The sequence below is a fragment of the Vipera ursinii genome, assembly GCF_947247035.1.
Source record: "Vipera ursinii genome assembly, chromosome: 8".
Taxonomy (NCBI): Eukaryota; Metazoa; Chordata; class Lepidosauria; order Squamata; family Viperidae; genus Vipera; species Vipera ursinii.
In genome coordinates this window covers 15,133,122-15,146,004 of record NC_139519.1, presented here as the reverse complement: position 1 = coordinate 15,146,004, position 12,883 = coordinate 15,133,122, and the positions used below count along the sequence as shown (strand labels likewise).

Sequence of the window (12,883 nt, the reverse complement as noted above, 5' to 3'; positions counted from 1 at the left end):
TGGGAAAGATTGAGGGCAATAGAAGAAGGGGACGACAGAGAAGGAGGTGGCTGGATGGAGTCACTGAAGCAGTAGGCGTGAGCTTAAATGGTCTCCAGAAGATGGTAGAGGACAGGAAGGCCTGGAGGAACGTTGTCCATAGGGTCGCGATGGGTCGGACTCGACTTCGCAGCTAACAACAACAACAAAAAGTTGCCCATTAAAGAAAACAAAGACGAACTTGGTTTGCCAGCCTGCCCATTTCCACCATAACTGAGTTAGCCTTAAATTCAGCATGATTTACGTTGGAGGAGGCCGCCAATGTTCTTTTACTCTCAGTGCTGACACGTGTGTTTAGAAGGTTGGTGGGTTGTATGAACACTACAATCCAGGACCTAAGAAGGGTTTAAATTAATTTCCTCCATTTGGCTTTGTTATCCAGACATGGAAAGAAACAACAAGGGGGTCGAGTGGGATCATATCACTGCCACTGTTTCACTTTTGTTTGGGCAAGCCAGAATAACAAAAAAGTTGTTCTGAAGCTAGCCACACTGTAAAGTTTACTACACTGATGCTTTTCTTCTTCTGCCCTGTCTCCAGCTGTCTGACAGATGTGAAATATCTTCCGTTTTCTTTTCCCCCTTTCCTCCCCACCCCTTTCCCGTCTGCGTTTATTTTATATTTAGATTTTAAGCTAAAAGGCAGAGATCACCTGGCTTTTATTATTTTGTGGATCACTTAAGGATGAAGAGAGGACCGTAAAGCATTTTCAACAAAGAAGTAATGATTGGAACATCTGATTTGGAATCCTAACTTTCTGTTTTTAACTCTTGAGACCTTGTAGCAATTCAGGATTGGTTATTTTAATATTCTGGTACCAGCCACTACTTAGTTAAGGTTCCTTGTTACAAAAAAGTCCTGTCTGCAAGGCCAACACTACACTAAGAGGAATTCTCAGTATATTGGCTGTACACAGAAAAGTGGGCATTAGAATGACCTCAGATTATTCTGGATATTAGTTAATCCAGCCCTTTGAAGAAGGGCTTAAATTTCACCAAAATGTGCAGTTCCTCTCTTTCTTGGTGTCCAGAATTGTGCATAATTACTACACAAAAGAAGAAGTAAGCACTGCCTGCCAATAGCCCAGTCTGGCATTGATTAGAGATTCTCCCAAATGAGGCTTTCCTTTATTATTGGACTACAATGCCCACACTTCTAGCCAGGTCATCTTTTATTTCCTCTATATAGGTATGTGCTGCTCTTTCAGGGATTTGGATCCAAGGTTATTTTGCAAAATGAAAATATCTCAAGTGATCGTCATTGTAATATGACTCCATTCTACTGCTGTATCAGAACAAAATTCTGGTGTCTCATGGATGTTTGTCAGAGTTTCAATCAGCTGGCTTTAAAAAGGTATGAAGGGAATAAAATCAGTATCTTCTGGAGAAGCTGGTCTCATGAGCTTTCTGAGAGATAAGTACAAAATACACTTGTATGTCTGTAAACAGGATGAGGCGTGTGTTGTGATAGTCTCAGTGCGTACAGATTGGGGATCAAAATTGTTCTGTATTTTTAAACTGGTGGGCTGAAAGTCATCTACTGTATTCCGTGAACTGCTTTAATCTTTGTTTCCAGATCTTTATTACACATTTTCTCTCATTAGGCAATTAAATCAGGGAATATGGAGGAGATTTTGATTCCATTTAACCCCTTTCCATATTCCCCAATTTTTGTTTCCAAGTTCACGTGACGATATAAGGCCAAATGTATCTTTCCCAGTGTCCAGCCTAATGGGTTTTTAATCTGGAAGCCAGACAATCAGTATTTAAGATATGCTGCCTTCAGTTCTAGCTGAAATATAATGCAATATGAGCTGCTGTCTTCACTGTTAGGATGTTTCTCCTTAATTCCAGGTTGCTTCTTTCCTTGATTAGTTTCCATCCATTGTTTCTTACCCCTGGCACATACCAGATGGGCGTCTGGGGTTGAGGAACAACAAGAACAGAAGGACTTTATTTTCAACAGGGAAAGGTAGAGGCCAAATAGAATTGTGTTTTGCCATTCCTGTTCCTCTGCCTAGCTGCTATTATTAATTCTCCAGGTTCTACCGCCCCTTGGCGTTTATTCTGAAGTATGACAAGCTGCTTCTTTCTTAAGCCTGGCATTTATGCACATTAAACTATTGCACCAGAGATGCTGATGGGTTTTGATCCATCCTCCAGTTTATTTTAAGGCTAAATGGAGTCAGAAAGACTCCAATATAGGGAAAGCTTAGAATCAGCATGCAGACAAAAAAAAACTATTTTTTTTTAAACCGGACACCCCGTGATCTGTCTTCAATGGAACGATACACCTGCTGTTCTTTTGCCTTCTGACTTCAACCCCAGGACATTAGCTTTCAGAAGGGAAAAAAATCACTGAAATTCTCAGTGGGGAATTGTAGTGCCCTTCCACTTACTTAATACATATCCTCTGCGTACCTGACAGATTCCCTAAAGCTAAGCAGGGTCACGCCTGGAGTGGAACTTAGAAGGGTGACTATTTCAGGACCGTAGATTAGATTGACAACTCCAAAACTATGGTAGAAAAAAAAAGCGACGGCAAACTATTTCCACCATGCTACCCAAGAAACAAAATGGAAGTGTCCCTAGAGACATCAGGAGTTAAGCTTGACTTGAAGGAGGCTTTTGTTTTTTTTAACCAATAGGTAGTCCTCGACTTCCATCATTTGTTTAGTGACTGAAGTTACAGTGGCACCGAAAAAAAAGTGACTTTGGACTGTTTTTCACACTTAAAATGTTGCAGCATCCCTGTGGCCACCTGATCAAAATTCAGACCCTTGGCAACTGATTCATTACTTATGACCTTTGCAGTGTCCCAGGATTGTGTGATCTCCTTTCGCGACCTGACAAAGTCAATGGGGACATTAGGTTCACTTAACAACTGCAATGGTTAATTTAAGCACTCCACTCTGGCAAAAAAAAAATTACAGTTATAAAATTAACAGTTGTCTTGCTTAGCAATGGAAATTTTGACTCTTATTAACCACTGGTGGGATCCAAATAGGGGAACAACCGGTTCTCTGTATGGATGCTACTTCCAGACGTCCATTCTGGGCCTGGGCAACAAAAAAATTAGCTACCGGTTCTGCCGAAGCGGTGCGAACCGGCTGAATCCCGCCACTGCTATTAACGTCATAAGTTGAGGACTATTTTATAGCATTCTGTTCACTGGTCTGCAGCCTTTCTGTTTCTATTAAATACTAGGGGAAGATGTCATAAACCAAGTTCTCCCTTTGAATTTTTTTAGTGGTGGTATTACGGGGACCTTTTCTTTTTTTCTAATTCAGCTGGTAGAAATTTCTAGAAAGCTTCTTTCAGCCTGGACGTGAAAAATAAAGACCATTCAGCATCCTTCTCTTCTGTAGAACTTTATTCCGATCGTTAAAATACATGGAGGCTTGCCACTTTTTAAAACAAAAGCTAGACACAAACAGGAGGAAACGGGTCACAAGACAGATCACGGGAATTTCAGCATTAAAAGCTTCCTCAGTGTGAGGTTGGGACGTTGTCTTGGAAAATGGCTTTCGAAAGCCAACGGGGAGAGGGAGAAAGAAAATCTCTTCCTCTCAGAAACCTGAACTTGCTCGTCTTCCAGTTGACTCCTGAACCTAACCAATGAGAATATTGGAGGTACATCTTGAAAGGTTAGAGCTGAACTTCTGTGAGGCAGGATCTGTGGAAGGTTGTGGCTAGCTGAGCCCAAATAAGGCTAGTAATGCCTCATGTTTACCAACAGAAACTACGCCATCATGGTTTCCCAACGGTTCATCTGCTTACGGTCTCCTCTTCAGCCTGAGGGAGTTGTCCAGGATGGTCAACTGGCGCAGGAAACCCCGGTTGGGAATAATGCCTCGATGGTCCTTGACGGTCTTTATGGCCTCCACCAGAGTCAAGCGGTGGTAAATCATGAGGTAAGCAAGGACCAGGGTAGCTGATCTGCTTACCCCCACAGCGCAGTGAACAAGGATCCTCCCTAAGGGAAGAAGGTCAATTTAAGAAAATGTCAGTGTCAACCATCACAAAGAAATCTTGGCCCCAGAGATTCAGGGGAAGTAATTCATTTCAGACTTTCATCACCTGTCCTGACAAAGAACCTGATACTACACTACATCTTATTAGCTTGCCAGCATAATTCAAAATTATTTATTTATTGTAGGAGAAGGAGAGGGATAGTCTGGGGATGAAGTCAAGAGAGGAATCAGCCTGCAGTCTTTACATTCTTAGTCCAACCCTTCTTGAATTTCATTAACTCTTATCCAGCACCAATTTAGTGTTGACCATTAGTTGACTAAGTTCTTGTGTATAGGTATGAGCAATAAATCAGCTTAACTGGAACTTAATGTGTAGTCCTGCTTCTTTGTCCCTGACATTTATTTAATCAATTGATCCATTTACAAGGTCACCAAATTCACCAACTGTGACTCTTGGCAGCTTGCGTAGAATTGCAAACCAGAAACAAACAAAATGAAAATGACACAAATCACAACATGCCACTATCGATCCCACACTACAATCTTTCAGTTTCATACGATGGGATCATCCAATATTCTGGCTTCATATCTGGGAGGCAAAACCGACTCTTCAAGGCCTTACCGAACACCAACACATTTCAATTACCCATATCTTAGGGTGTGGGTGAGGGATAGGCCATTCCAGGTGGCAGGTACCAAAACAGAGATAGTACACTTCCTGAATCCTGCCAGATGACACTCTTTTATAAAGAGGATGTCAAGTTTCGAAGCACGGTTTTTCTGGTGTGACAAATATAGCTTCTCAGCTTTCCAACAAACTTGTGGGGCGGAGAGAGATTTGGAATGCAGATTTCAAAGATTAAAAAGCCAGCCAGACTGTAAGTCTCAAGGACGTTACACCAGGTGTCTGGCCATACCTAGAGAGGCTTTCTCATAACAATATTTTTCCACATGATTTGGCAATGTGACCTAACCCAGAAGGAGGAGAGAGAATTCAATGCTTTTACTATATGGGATTGGGAGGCGTCTTGACAGAGCTGGTTTTGCTTTCATTAATGCCAAAGTGATGTACTCAATAAATTTTCACATTAAGAGATCAGAATGTCTTGAAGGTGTTTGTTTGTTTGGGTTTGTCAGTCGGAACCTTGACAGAGGATCCAGAAAATGCACATACTGTCAGTTCTTTTGGGCTGAGCAAAAACCTTATTGGTTACAGACTATTATTAGCTGTTTAGGCAAGAGCTAAGGTTTCTAAGAGGATTCCTGCGCAACCCCACCCAGAACTACAGATGGAAAATCCCCAGGCCCAGATAGTCCTTGACTCGCAACCATTTATTTAACAACCGTTTGAAATTGCAGCATCACTGAAAGCAATGCGGGTCGTTTATGATTGGTCCTAACGCTTACAATTATTGCAGCAGTCATGTGATCAAAATTTAGGTGCTTGACAACCAACATGTATTTACAACGGTTGCAGTATCTCGGGTCATGTGATCACCATTTGTGACCTTCCCAGTCAGCTTCTGACCAGCGAAGTCGATGGGGAAGGCAGATTGGCTTAACCACCATATGTTTCAGTGAACAACTGCCACGATTCTCTGAACAACCATGGCAAAATTGTTGTAAAATCAGATGCGACTTGTTTAAGAACCACCTTGCTTAGCAATGTACATTCTGCTTGAGGAATACCAGTAGTTTGCCTAAACATGTTCATCATCAGAGGTCCAGCTTGATTTCAAGGAGTCTTTACTTCCTTCTGCTACATTAGTTTGCACTCCATTGTTCGAACGTCTCTCCCCCTCCCCCCCCCATGGCTCTGATTTAGCTGGGAAAAAACCCCCAACAACCTAGAAAGCAAAAGAGGAGAAGAAATTAAATCTACTAAATATGAACTGATATATTTTGGGAAGCTGTTATAGGCCAAACTCAAGCTGGATAGACAGGTAGGACAACCTGAGAATATGAACTGGATCTCAGCAACATTGTGTTAGAGAGAGACTCTATTATGTCAGCAGTGGAATATCAATGGGTTGTACAGTTGGAATGAGAAACATGCACATACTGTATACCTCTTCTAGTTGTGGGTCAAGTCACCCTTTTCTCTGGACTCACCTCCCCTCTTGCTCAGGGCTTTGTGGATGAAATCTGCAGCAGGCTGAAAGTAGGGGCTCATATCAAAGGTGGGCGAATCGTGTGCTTCAACGCCCAGGTAGCAGATGCCGGTACCGTCATAGTATTCTGCGCCTCCCCGCCACTTGCTGTGAGAAGCATTGAGGATGTGAGTGATGTTCAGTCGGGCCAGCTCACGTCGGTTTGCTGCTATATCTCTATACGGAGGGAACGATAAAGTAGGGGTCATTCAGAAATCCTCTTGTTCTCAGAATCACTGCTTCTTTCTATTCTTTCTCACATTTTTTTTTTTCCAATCTGCACTTAGCTGTCCTGTTCTAAGAATATGTGGTGGGAGTTTTGCTAAGCCCATTCCTAGCAAAGTGGTAGTTTTGTGGTCAGGTTCATGCCTGAGACCAGTTGACACAAAAGCCCAGAGACCACGGTGCAAATATCCCATCTGATCTTGGATTCTTGCTGCTTTCTGATTATCATTTGATGGAGGAGCCTTTCAGACTGAGCTACACAATAACGTTTTTATCCTGTTGAACGTCTCCCAAATCTTATGAGAGTATCTTCCCCTCCTGTGCACCCAGCAACTTTTGTGACAATTTCCTCCTCCATCAGTGTCTTCCTTCCCCCACTCCAATCTGTGCCTGGGGCCCCAGTGACTAATAGCAGAACCGGTAATGATAGAATCCTGCTTGCAAATTATGTTGCGTAGTATATTCAAGAAGGGATTTGTGGCAATATAGGACAGGCAGTCTTGATTTACTGACATTGGTTTATTGACCAAATTTATGACAGCACTGACTTATGATTGGCCCTCCCCCATAGGACAGTCACAGCATCCCCATAATCATATGATCCAAATTCAGGTGCTTGGCAACTAAGCATGTATTTATCACGGTTGCCGCATCCTGGGTCATGCGATCATCATTTACGACCTTCTTTGCCAGCTTCGTAGAGGCAAAGTCATGAGGAAAGCCAGACTCATTTAATGACTGCAGCAAAAAAAAGGCAGTAAAATCAGATCCAGTCATGCGGTAACTCACTTAATGACCTCATCACTTAAAGATGAGACTCTGGTTTCAGTTGTGATTGTAAGGTGGGAACTACTCATGGGTTCTTTCTTTCCTTTTCCCATCTGAATCCTTTCCCTGATCATCACTATGTTGCCTCTTTGCTTCTTCCCCACCTCCCGGAATTGGCCTGCCTCCAATATTGGGATCAATACGTACTGATCTCCCAGGTAAAGTCCTGGCCAGACTTCATCCGCATGGTTACAGGCTGTCTTCCCCGTGTACAGGAGTCTCTCCAGCTCAAAAACACTGAGGATGGGGTGGTGGACTGTGTCATCATGAGTCCTCCAGACAGGAGGTCTGGATGTGTTCCTGGAGAACAGAGACATGAAGGACGTGGGTGCCGCTGTGCCCCCTGTTGCATCCCGGGCTGTTTCAGGGCGCTGGGCTGGGGCCCGGTCAGTATTTCTGCTGTGCCCACCACCCACGGTCGGTTTCTAGTCTGAAAAAGAAAGAAGAACGTTATCCAAAGCATCCTTTCATGAGGTTCTCATGAGGTTGGGCACTTCCTGTATTGGCTGCATTCTGAATGTTGATCTCGATCCTGCAAAGAAAATTAAAAGAAGGCACTTTTAAGAAGATTCCTTCTTCCACCACCCAGGGCATTTATTTGTTATTTATTTATTGTGAAATTGGTTTGGCACCCATCTCGTGTCCAGCAACTCTGGGCAGCGTATAATATAAAACATTAAAAAAACAACAACCATTAAAATCATCAATTATAAAAGAACAAAGCTGATAAAATCATTAAAATCATGGGATTAGATTTTAATTAATCAGTCACCTCCAGTGTGAATGTTTTTCTGTGCCATTGTAACTCTGATTGGTCACTTAGTGCAGGGGTCCCCAACCCCCGGTCCATGGACCAATACTGGGCCACAGCATGCCAGCAACCAGTCCACACAAACAAGCAAAGCCCCATCCTTGGGATGCAGGCAGCACACAAAACCACATGTGCTTCGGTCTGCTGAAAAACGTCTTTCCACGGAACTGGTCCCTGGTGCCCAAAAGGTTGGGGACCTCTAACTTAGTGAACTGTGGTATGTCGAGACTATCTGAGGTTTCTGAATAAGCCCATTTGCAAAATATCATGAATCGGAATCTAAGGAAGCACCCAGGCTCATGCAAACAAACTAACCAGTCTTCAGCTCACCAAGCTTGGCATATTGTGTCACTGCGGCCACTCGATTTTAAATTATGGGAACACAACCAATGATTTCCTTATACGGGCACTGCTTCCTTGTGGGAAAGCTGTGTGTATATGAGAAAAGTATTGCTGCAAGTGCATGTATTTAGAACACAAAGTCATCTTAGTGTGCCTTTTCCTATTGTTTTGCAGATGCTACCATAATTCTCTTGGGTGAAGCTGGCAGCCATGGAAAATTCAGTCCTTGAGTTACATCAATTCCTCTATTAGGAGAATAAGAGCTTGCAGATCAAACTTCATTCCGACAACTGACGGATCAATGGATTTATTGATTGCTCGACTTAGAGCAAAGCATATCTTCGGTAGATAACAATTAAATCCTTACAGAAATAATATGATGGAGAAACAATCAAAACTATGAAGACCCAAGGACGAAAAATAGTGGAAAACATTCAACCAATGGAATCATCACCCACTGAAATCATACTACTCAGCCGGTGCTGAATGACCCGGGTCTTTGACTGGTTTGGAAAGACAGACAAGGGAGGGAGATCTTAGGTAGATGTTCCAAAAGATGGGGGCAGTGCCAGAGAAGACATGATTCCTGAGTCCTGATGAAGGGATGAGGCTCTGCAGGCTACCCAGGTCAGATCTTACTGAACAGGCAGAAATAACTGAAGATCAGCAAAAAACTTAGTCCTACACTAGGAAGGGTTTTATAAGTAAGAGCCAGCACCTTGAACTACAGTAATAATCAGTTAGTTTGCTTGCTGTTTTTTTGCTGGAATACAAGAAGTCCTGGACTTAGGACCACAATTGAACCCAAATTTTCTGTTGCTAAACATGGTTGTTAAGCGACTCACATGGTTGGCTTCCCCAGCTGACTGCTTGTCAGAAACTCCTTAGAAAGGCTGCGAATGACAATGCTGGGATACTGCAACCATCGTAAATACATGCTGGTTGGCAAAGTCTGATCTGTGACTGCGGGGTTGCTGCAATTGTCACAAGTGTGAGAACTGGTCACAAGTCACTTTTTCCAGTGCCATTATAATCTTGAACGATCATTAAACGAATGGTTCCAGGTCAAGGACTACCTGTAGTTAGTTTGATTTTTCAGCAATTTTTTTATACTAATACTAATAATAGAGTTGAAGGGGACCTTGGAGGTCATCTAGTCCAACCCCCTGCTCAGGCAGGAAACCCTATATCATTTCAGACAAATGGCTGTCCAGTCTGTTTTTAAAAATGTCCAGTGTTGGAGCATTCACAGCTTCTGGAGACAGGTTGTTCCACTGGTTAATTGTTCTAACTGTCAGGAAGTTTCTCCTTAGTTCTAGGTTGCTTCTCTCCTTGATTAGTTTCCATCCGTTGCTTCTTGTCCTGCTTTCAGGTGCTTTGGAGAATAGCTTGACTCCCTCTTCTTTGTGGCAGCCCCTGAGATATTGGAACACTGCTATCATGTCACTCCTCACCCTTCTCTTCATTAAACTAGACATACCCAATTCCAGCAGCCGTTCCTTATATGTTTTAGCCTCCAGTCCCCCAATCATCTTTGTTGCTCTTCTCTTTACTCTTTCTAGAGTCTCAACATCTTTTTTACATCGTGGTGACCACAACTGGATTTTTCCCCAGAAGCGTCTTGGATTCTGTAGTATAGAACAGTGCTTTATGTACTGGGCTAGGAAAAGGGACTTCTCTTATGCAAGCAGAAAAGTCCATCAGATACATTAAACATTGCACTGTCTCCTGGCCTTGAGCCCTGCCCAAATGCTCTGTATTGATGCCCTTGGGAGAAATCCCAACTCCTGCACTTACTATTAGATGCATCCAGCGTACAGATGATTGAGGCACTCTGAGAACATAAAAAAAGGAAGTCAGAAAAACAGGATGCTTTTGTCAAATAGGAGAATTGGAACAGATCTGTTCTGATCTTCAAAAGATCTATGAGATATACTGACAACCTAGGCCAGGGGTAGGCAACCTCGGCTCTTTTATGACTCATGGACTTCAACTCCCAGAATTCCTGAGTCAGCTATGCTGAGGGGAAAGGGAGAGGTTTCCAAGCTGAGCCATGTTGGCTCAGGAATTCTGGGAGTTGAAGTCCATGAGTCATAAAAGAGCTGAGGTTGCCTACTCCTGACCTAGGCCAACCCATCCCTGCCAATGATGCCCTTCTCATATTACTAAAGTGAAGGCTGATCAAAGAGCAAAATATTATTGGCTGAATCCTACAGAATCACTGTTTTTCACTCTGTCTATTTCCATCTACTCAACTTCTTCTTTTCTTTCAACTCCACGCAGAGTTGCTGCTCTCCAATTTAGACAAATTGAGCCTGGTCTTCCATTAAAGCAAATAGACAAGCTGAGCTCTAAATGCCACCCATGGGACTTATCAATGAGTTTTCTAATATTTTGCATCAGCTTTAATGAAATTGACGTGAAGGTGGGGAGCAGACTCTTTCTCTCTCAATGCCCGAACTGGCAAAGTTGCATGAATCAGGATCTGTCTGGGCTCAGCTGTTGCTTTCCTTCAAAACAAGGTTTTTGCTGGCACAGTTATGCCAGTATGAGGGCTGCCAAGGGCAGAATGTACATGAAAAGGTCTGGCAGGTGCTAACACTTTGGACAGAGAGCTAAGAGCAAGGGAGCAAGGGAGGAGAAAATCTAAGTGCTCCCAAATCATAACAGGTGTCTTTTGAACGGCATCTTTTTCAGCAACTCTAGTTTGTGTATTTGTTTATTCATTATTTTAAAGCACGTTTCCAACCGGTGACCATTGCAACAGGCTGAGGGCCGGGCTTTTGGCTGTGTGTGTTCAGCTCCACCTTTTCTTCTGCTCCACAGTGTTGTACGTGCCATGCGTTTCTCTCTTAACAATAGCCACGGATCATTAGCAGAGGAAAAAACAACAACAACAACAACTCACTTGTTCTTCCTCGTTGTTCAGTTTGCCTCACTTCCTACTCCTACAGCCTCATGTGTGGAAGCGAAGAAGCCATCTTTCCACCCTGTGCATTACACAAGGTTCTTTTGCAAGCCTAGCAACTGATGCAGGGATTATCTGATCTAGCTTTACAATCACGGTGTCATGGGAGACCATTCGTAGCTTTATTTTACATAGGCAGAATAACTAGGTACAGTTTGGATCAGGGGCATCTTGTCTTCAGTGTCCAATTCAACCTATGGATAAGGTCAGAGGTCTTCACCTTCTCCACCCTTCTGTCAGCCCTTTGCTTCTCCTGCAATGGTCTCTGTATCCTGGCCCAATGAACACTTCAAATATCTAAGGGCCCTTCATGCTCCAACAGGCATTATTTAGGGGAAAGGAAAGTCACTGAGGACTGTGAAGGCTGAGATGCTTAGGAATGAAATCAGTCCTTCATGCCTTAGAGAGAAGAGGAGGCTGAAGCGACCTACAAAAGTCCCATCCGGATATCTGTCGAAATGATCTGAATCCCATCCCTGAATGAAGACGCTTAAAGGGAGGACCGAGATCCCAGTTGCTGGAGCACCACCCAGATCTTTGTCCCTCTCCCTCGCCATCCTTGACCTTCCATCACAACCAAAGCCTGATGTTCAGCCCCAGTCTGATGAAAACATGCCCTACACAGCAAGCTTCTCAGACGCAAGAGCTTCAGACATAGACTTCTTTGGCCCCGGGGAGGAAGGGAGTGATCAATTCTGCATGCTTGGCAGTCAACAAAGAGAGAAAAGCAGAGCACGAGGCGGGTGGGAGACAGCCCAGTTCCCTTACCTTTGTCAACGCTGTGATTGTTGTTTTTCCTTTCCTCAGGCAGCTGGCAGATCTAGCCAGCCATTTCTCCTCTTCTCCGTTCTGCTGTTCCTGTTGTTGCTGCTGCTCCCGACGCTGTGGCTGCAAGGAGGAAAAAGGGCTGCAGTCTTCACATCTATTTTAAGCCCTGGCATGTCCAGGGACACATTTGTTTCCTATCCAACAATGGATGGGAGAGAGGGAAAGAGACACACACACAGAGAGAGAGAGAGAGAGAGAGAGAGAGAGAGAGAGAGAGAGAGAGAGAGAGAGAAGGAGAGGGAGGGAGGGAGAGAGAGAGACGGAGGGAGGGAGAGGGAGTTGCTTTGACTGAGAGACACGTGGAAGCACACACCACACGGGAGAAGCACAGCTACCCTCCCACCCACTGTGTTTTTCCAAGCGTGTGGAGTTGCTCATGCTGGCTTAACAGGAGAAATGCCCTTTGCAAAGCATTCCTGGGAAGTGTATGTGCAAGTATACAAATGACGGTGGGCCCATTGTCTGACAGGGAATGGGCACTTGAATGTGACCCCAAAAGGGCAAATTCAAGCTAGGCAGGTCTTGGTTGCTAGGTCAGGTTTGAAGTCAAGTAGGGAATACCTATTTTGGTTAACATAACAGGACTAAGGAAAAAATAGAGAAAAAATAAGGGTGGTAGAGTGTCACAGATTTCCAAACAATCTGGAATGAGAATTTTCTTTCTGTTCTTCTCCACCTTTTACTCTCAATCTGATGTACATAAAATTATTTTAATTTTA

The 12,883-nt window shown here is 43.6% G+C and overlaps 1 protein-coding gene across 1 annotated transcript; it reads right to left on the bottom strand.

The window, feature by feature from the left end:
* Positions 1–3,396: 3,396 nt before the first annotated feature.
* On the bottom strand, positions 3,397–12,366 carry DUSP26 (dual specificity phosphatase 26). Its single transcript, XM_083368833.1, has 4 exons — positions 12,105–12,366; positions 7,363–7,645; positions 6,125–6,339; positions 3,397–4,014 (listed from the first exon to the last, which is right to left on the bottom strand). Exons 2-4 carry the CDS (start codon positions 7,530–7,532, stop codon positions 3,815–3,817), a joined length of 585 nt encoding a protein of 194 aa, XP_083224959.1. The 5' UTR covers positions 7,533–7,645; positions 12,105–12,366; the 3' UTR covers positions 3,397–3,814.
* Between the last annotated feature and the right edge of the window lie 517 nt (positions 12,367–12,883).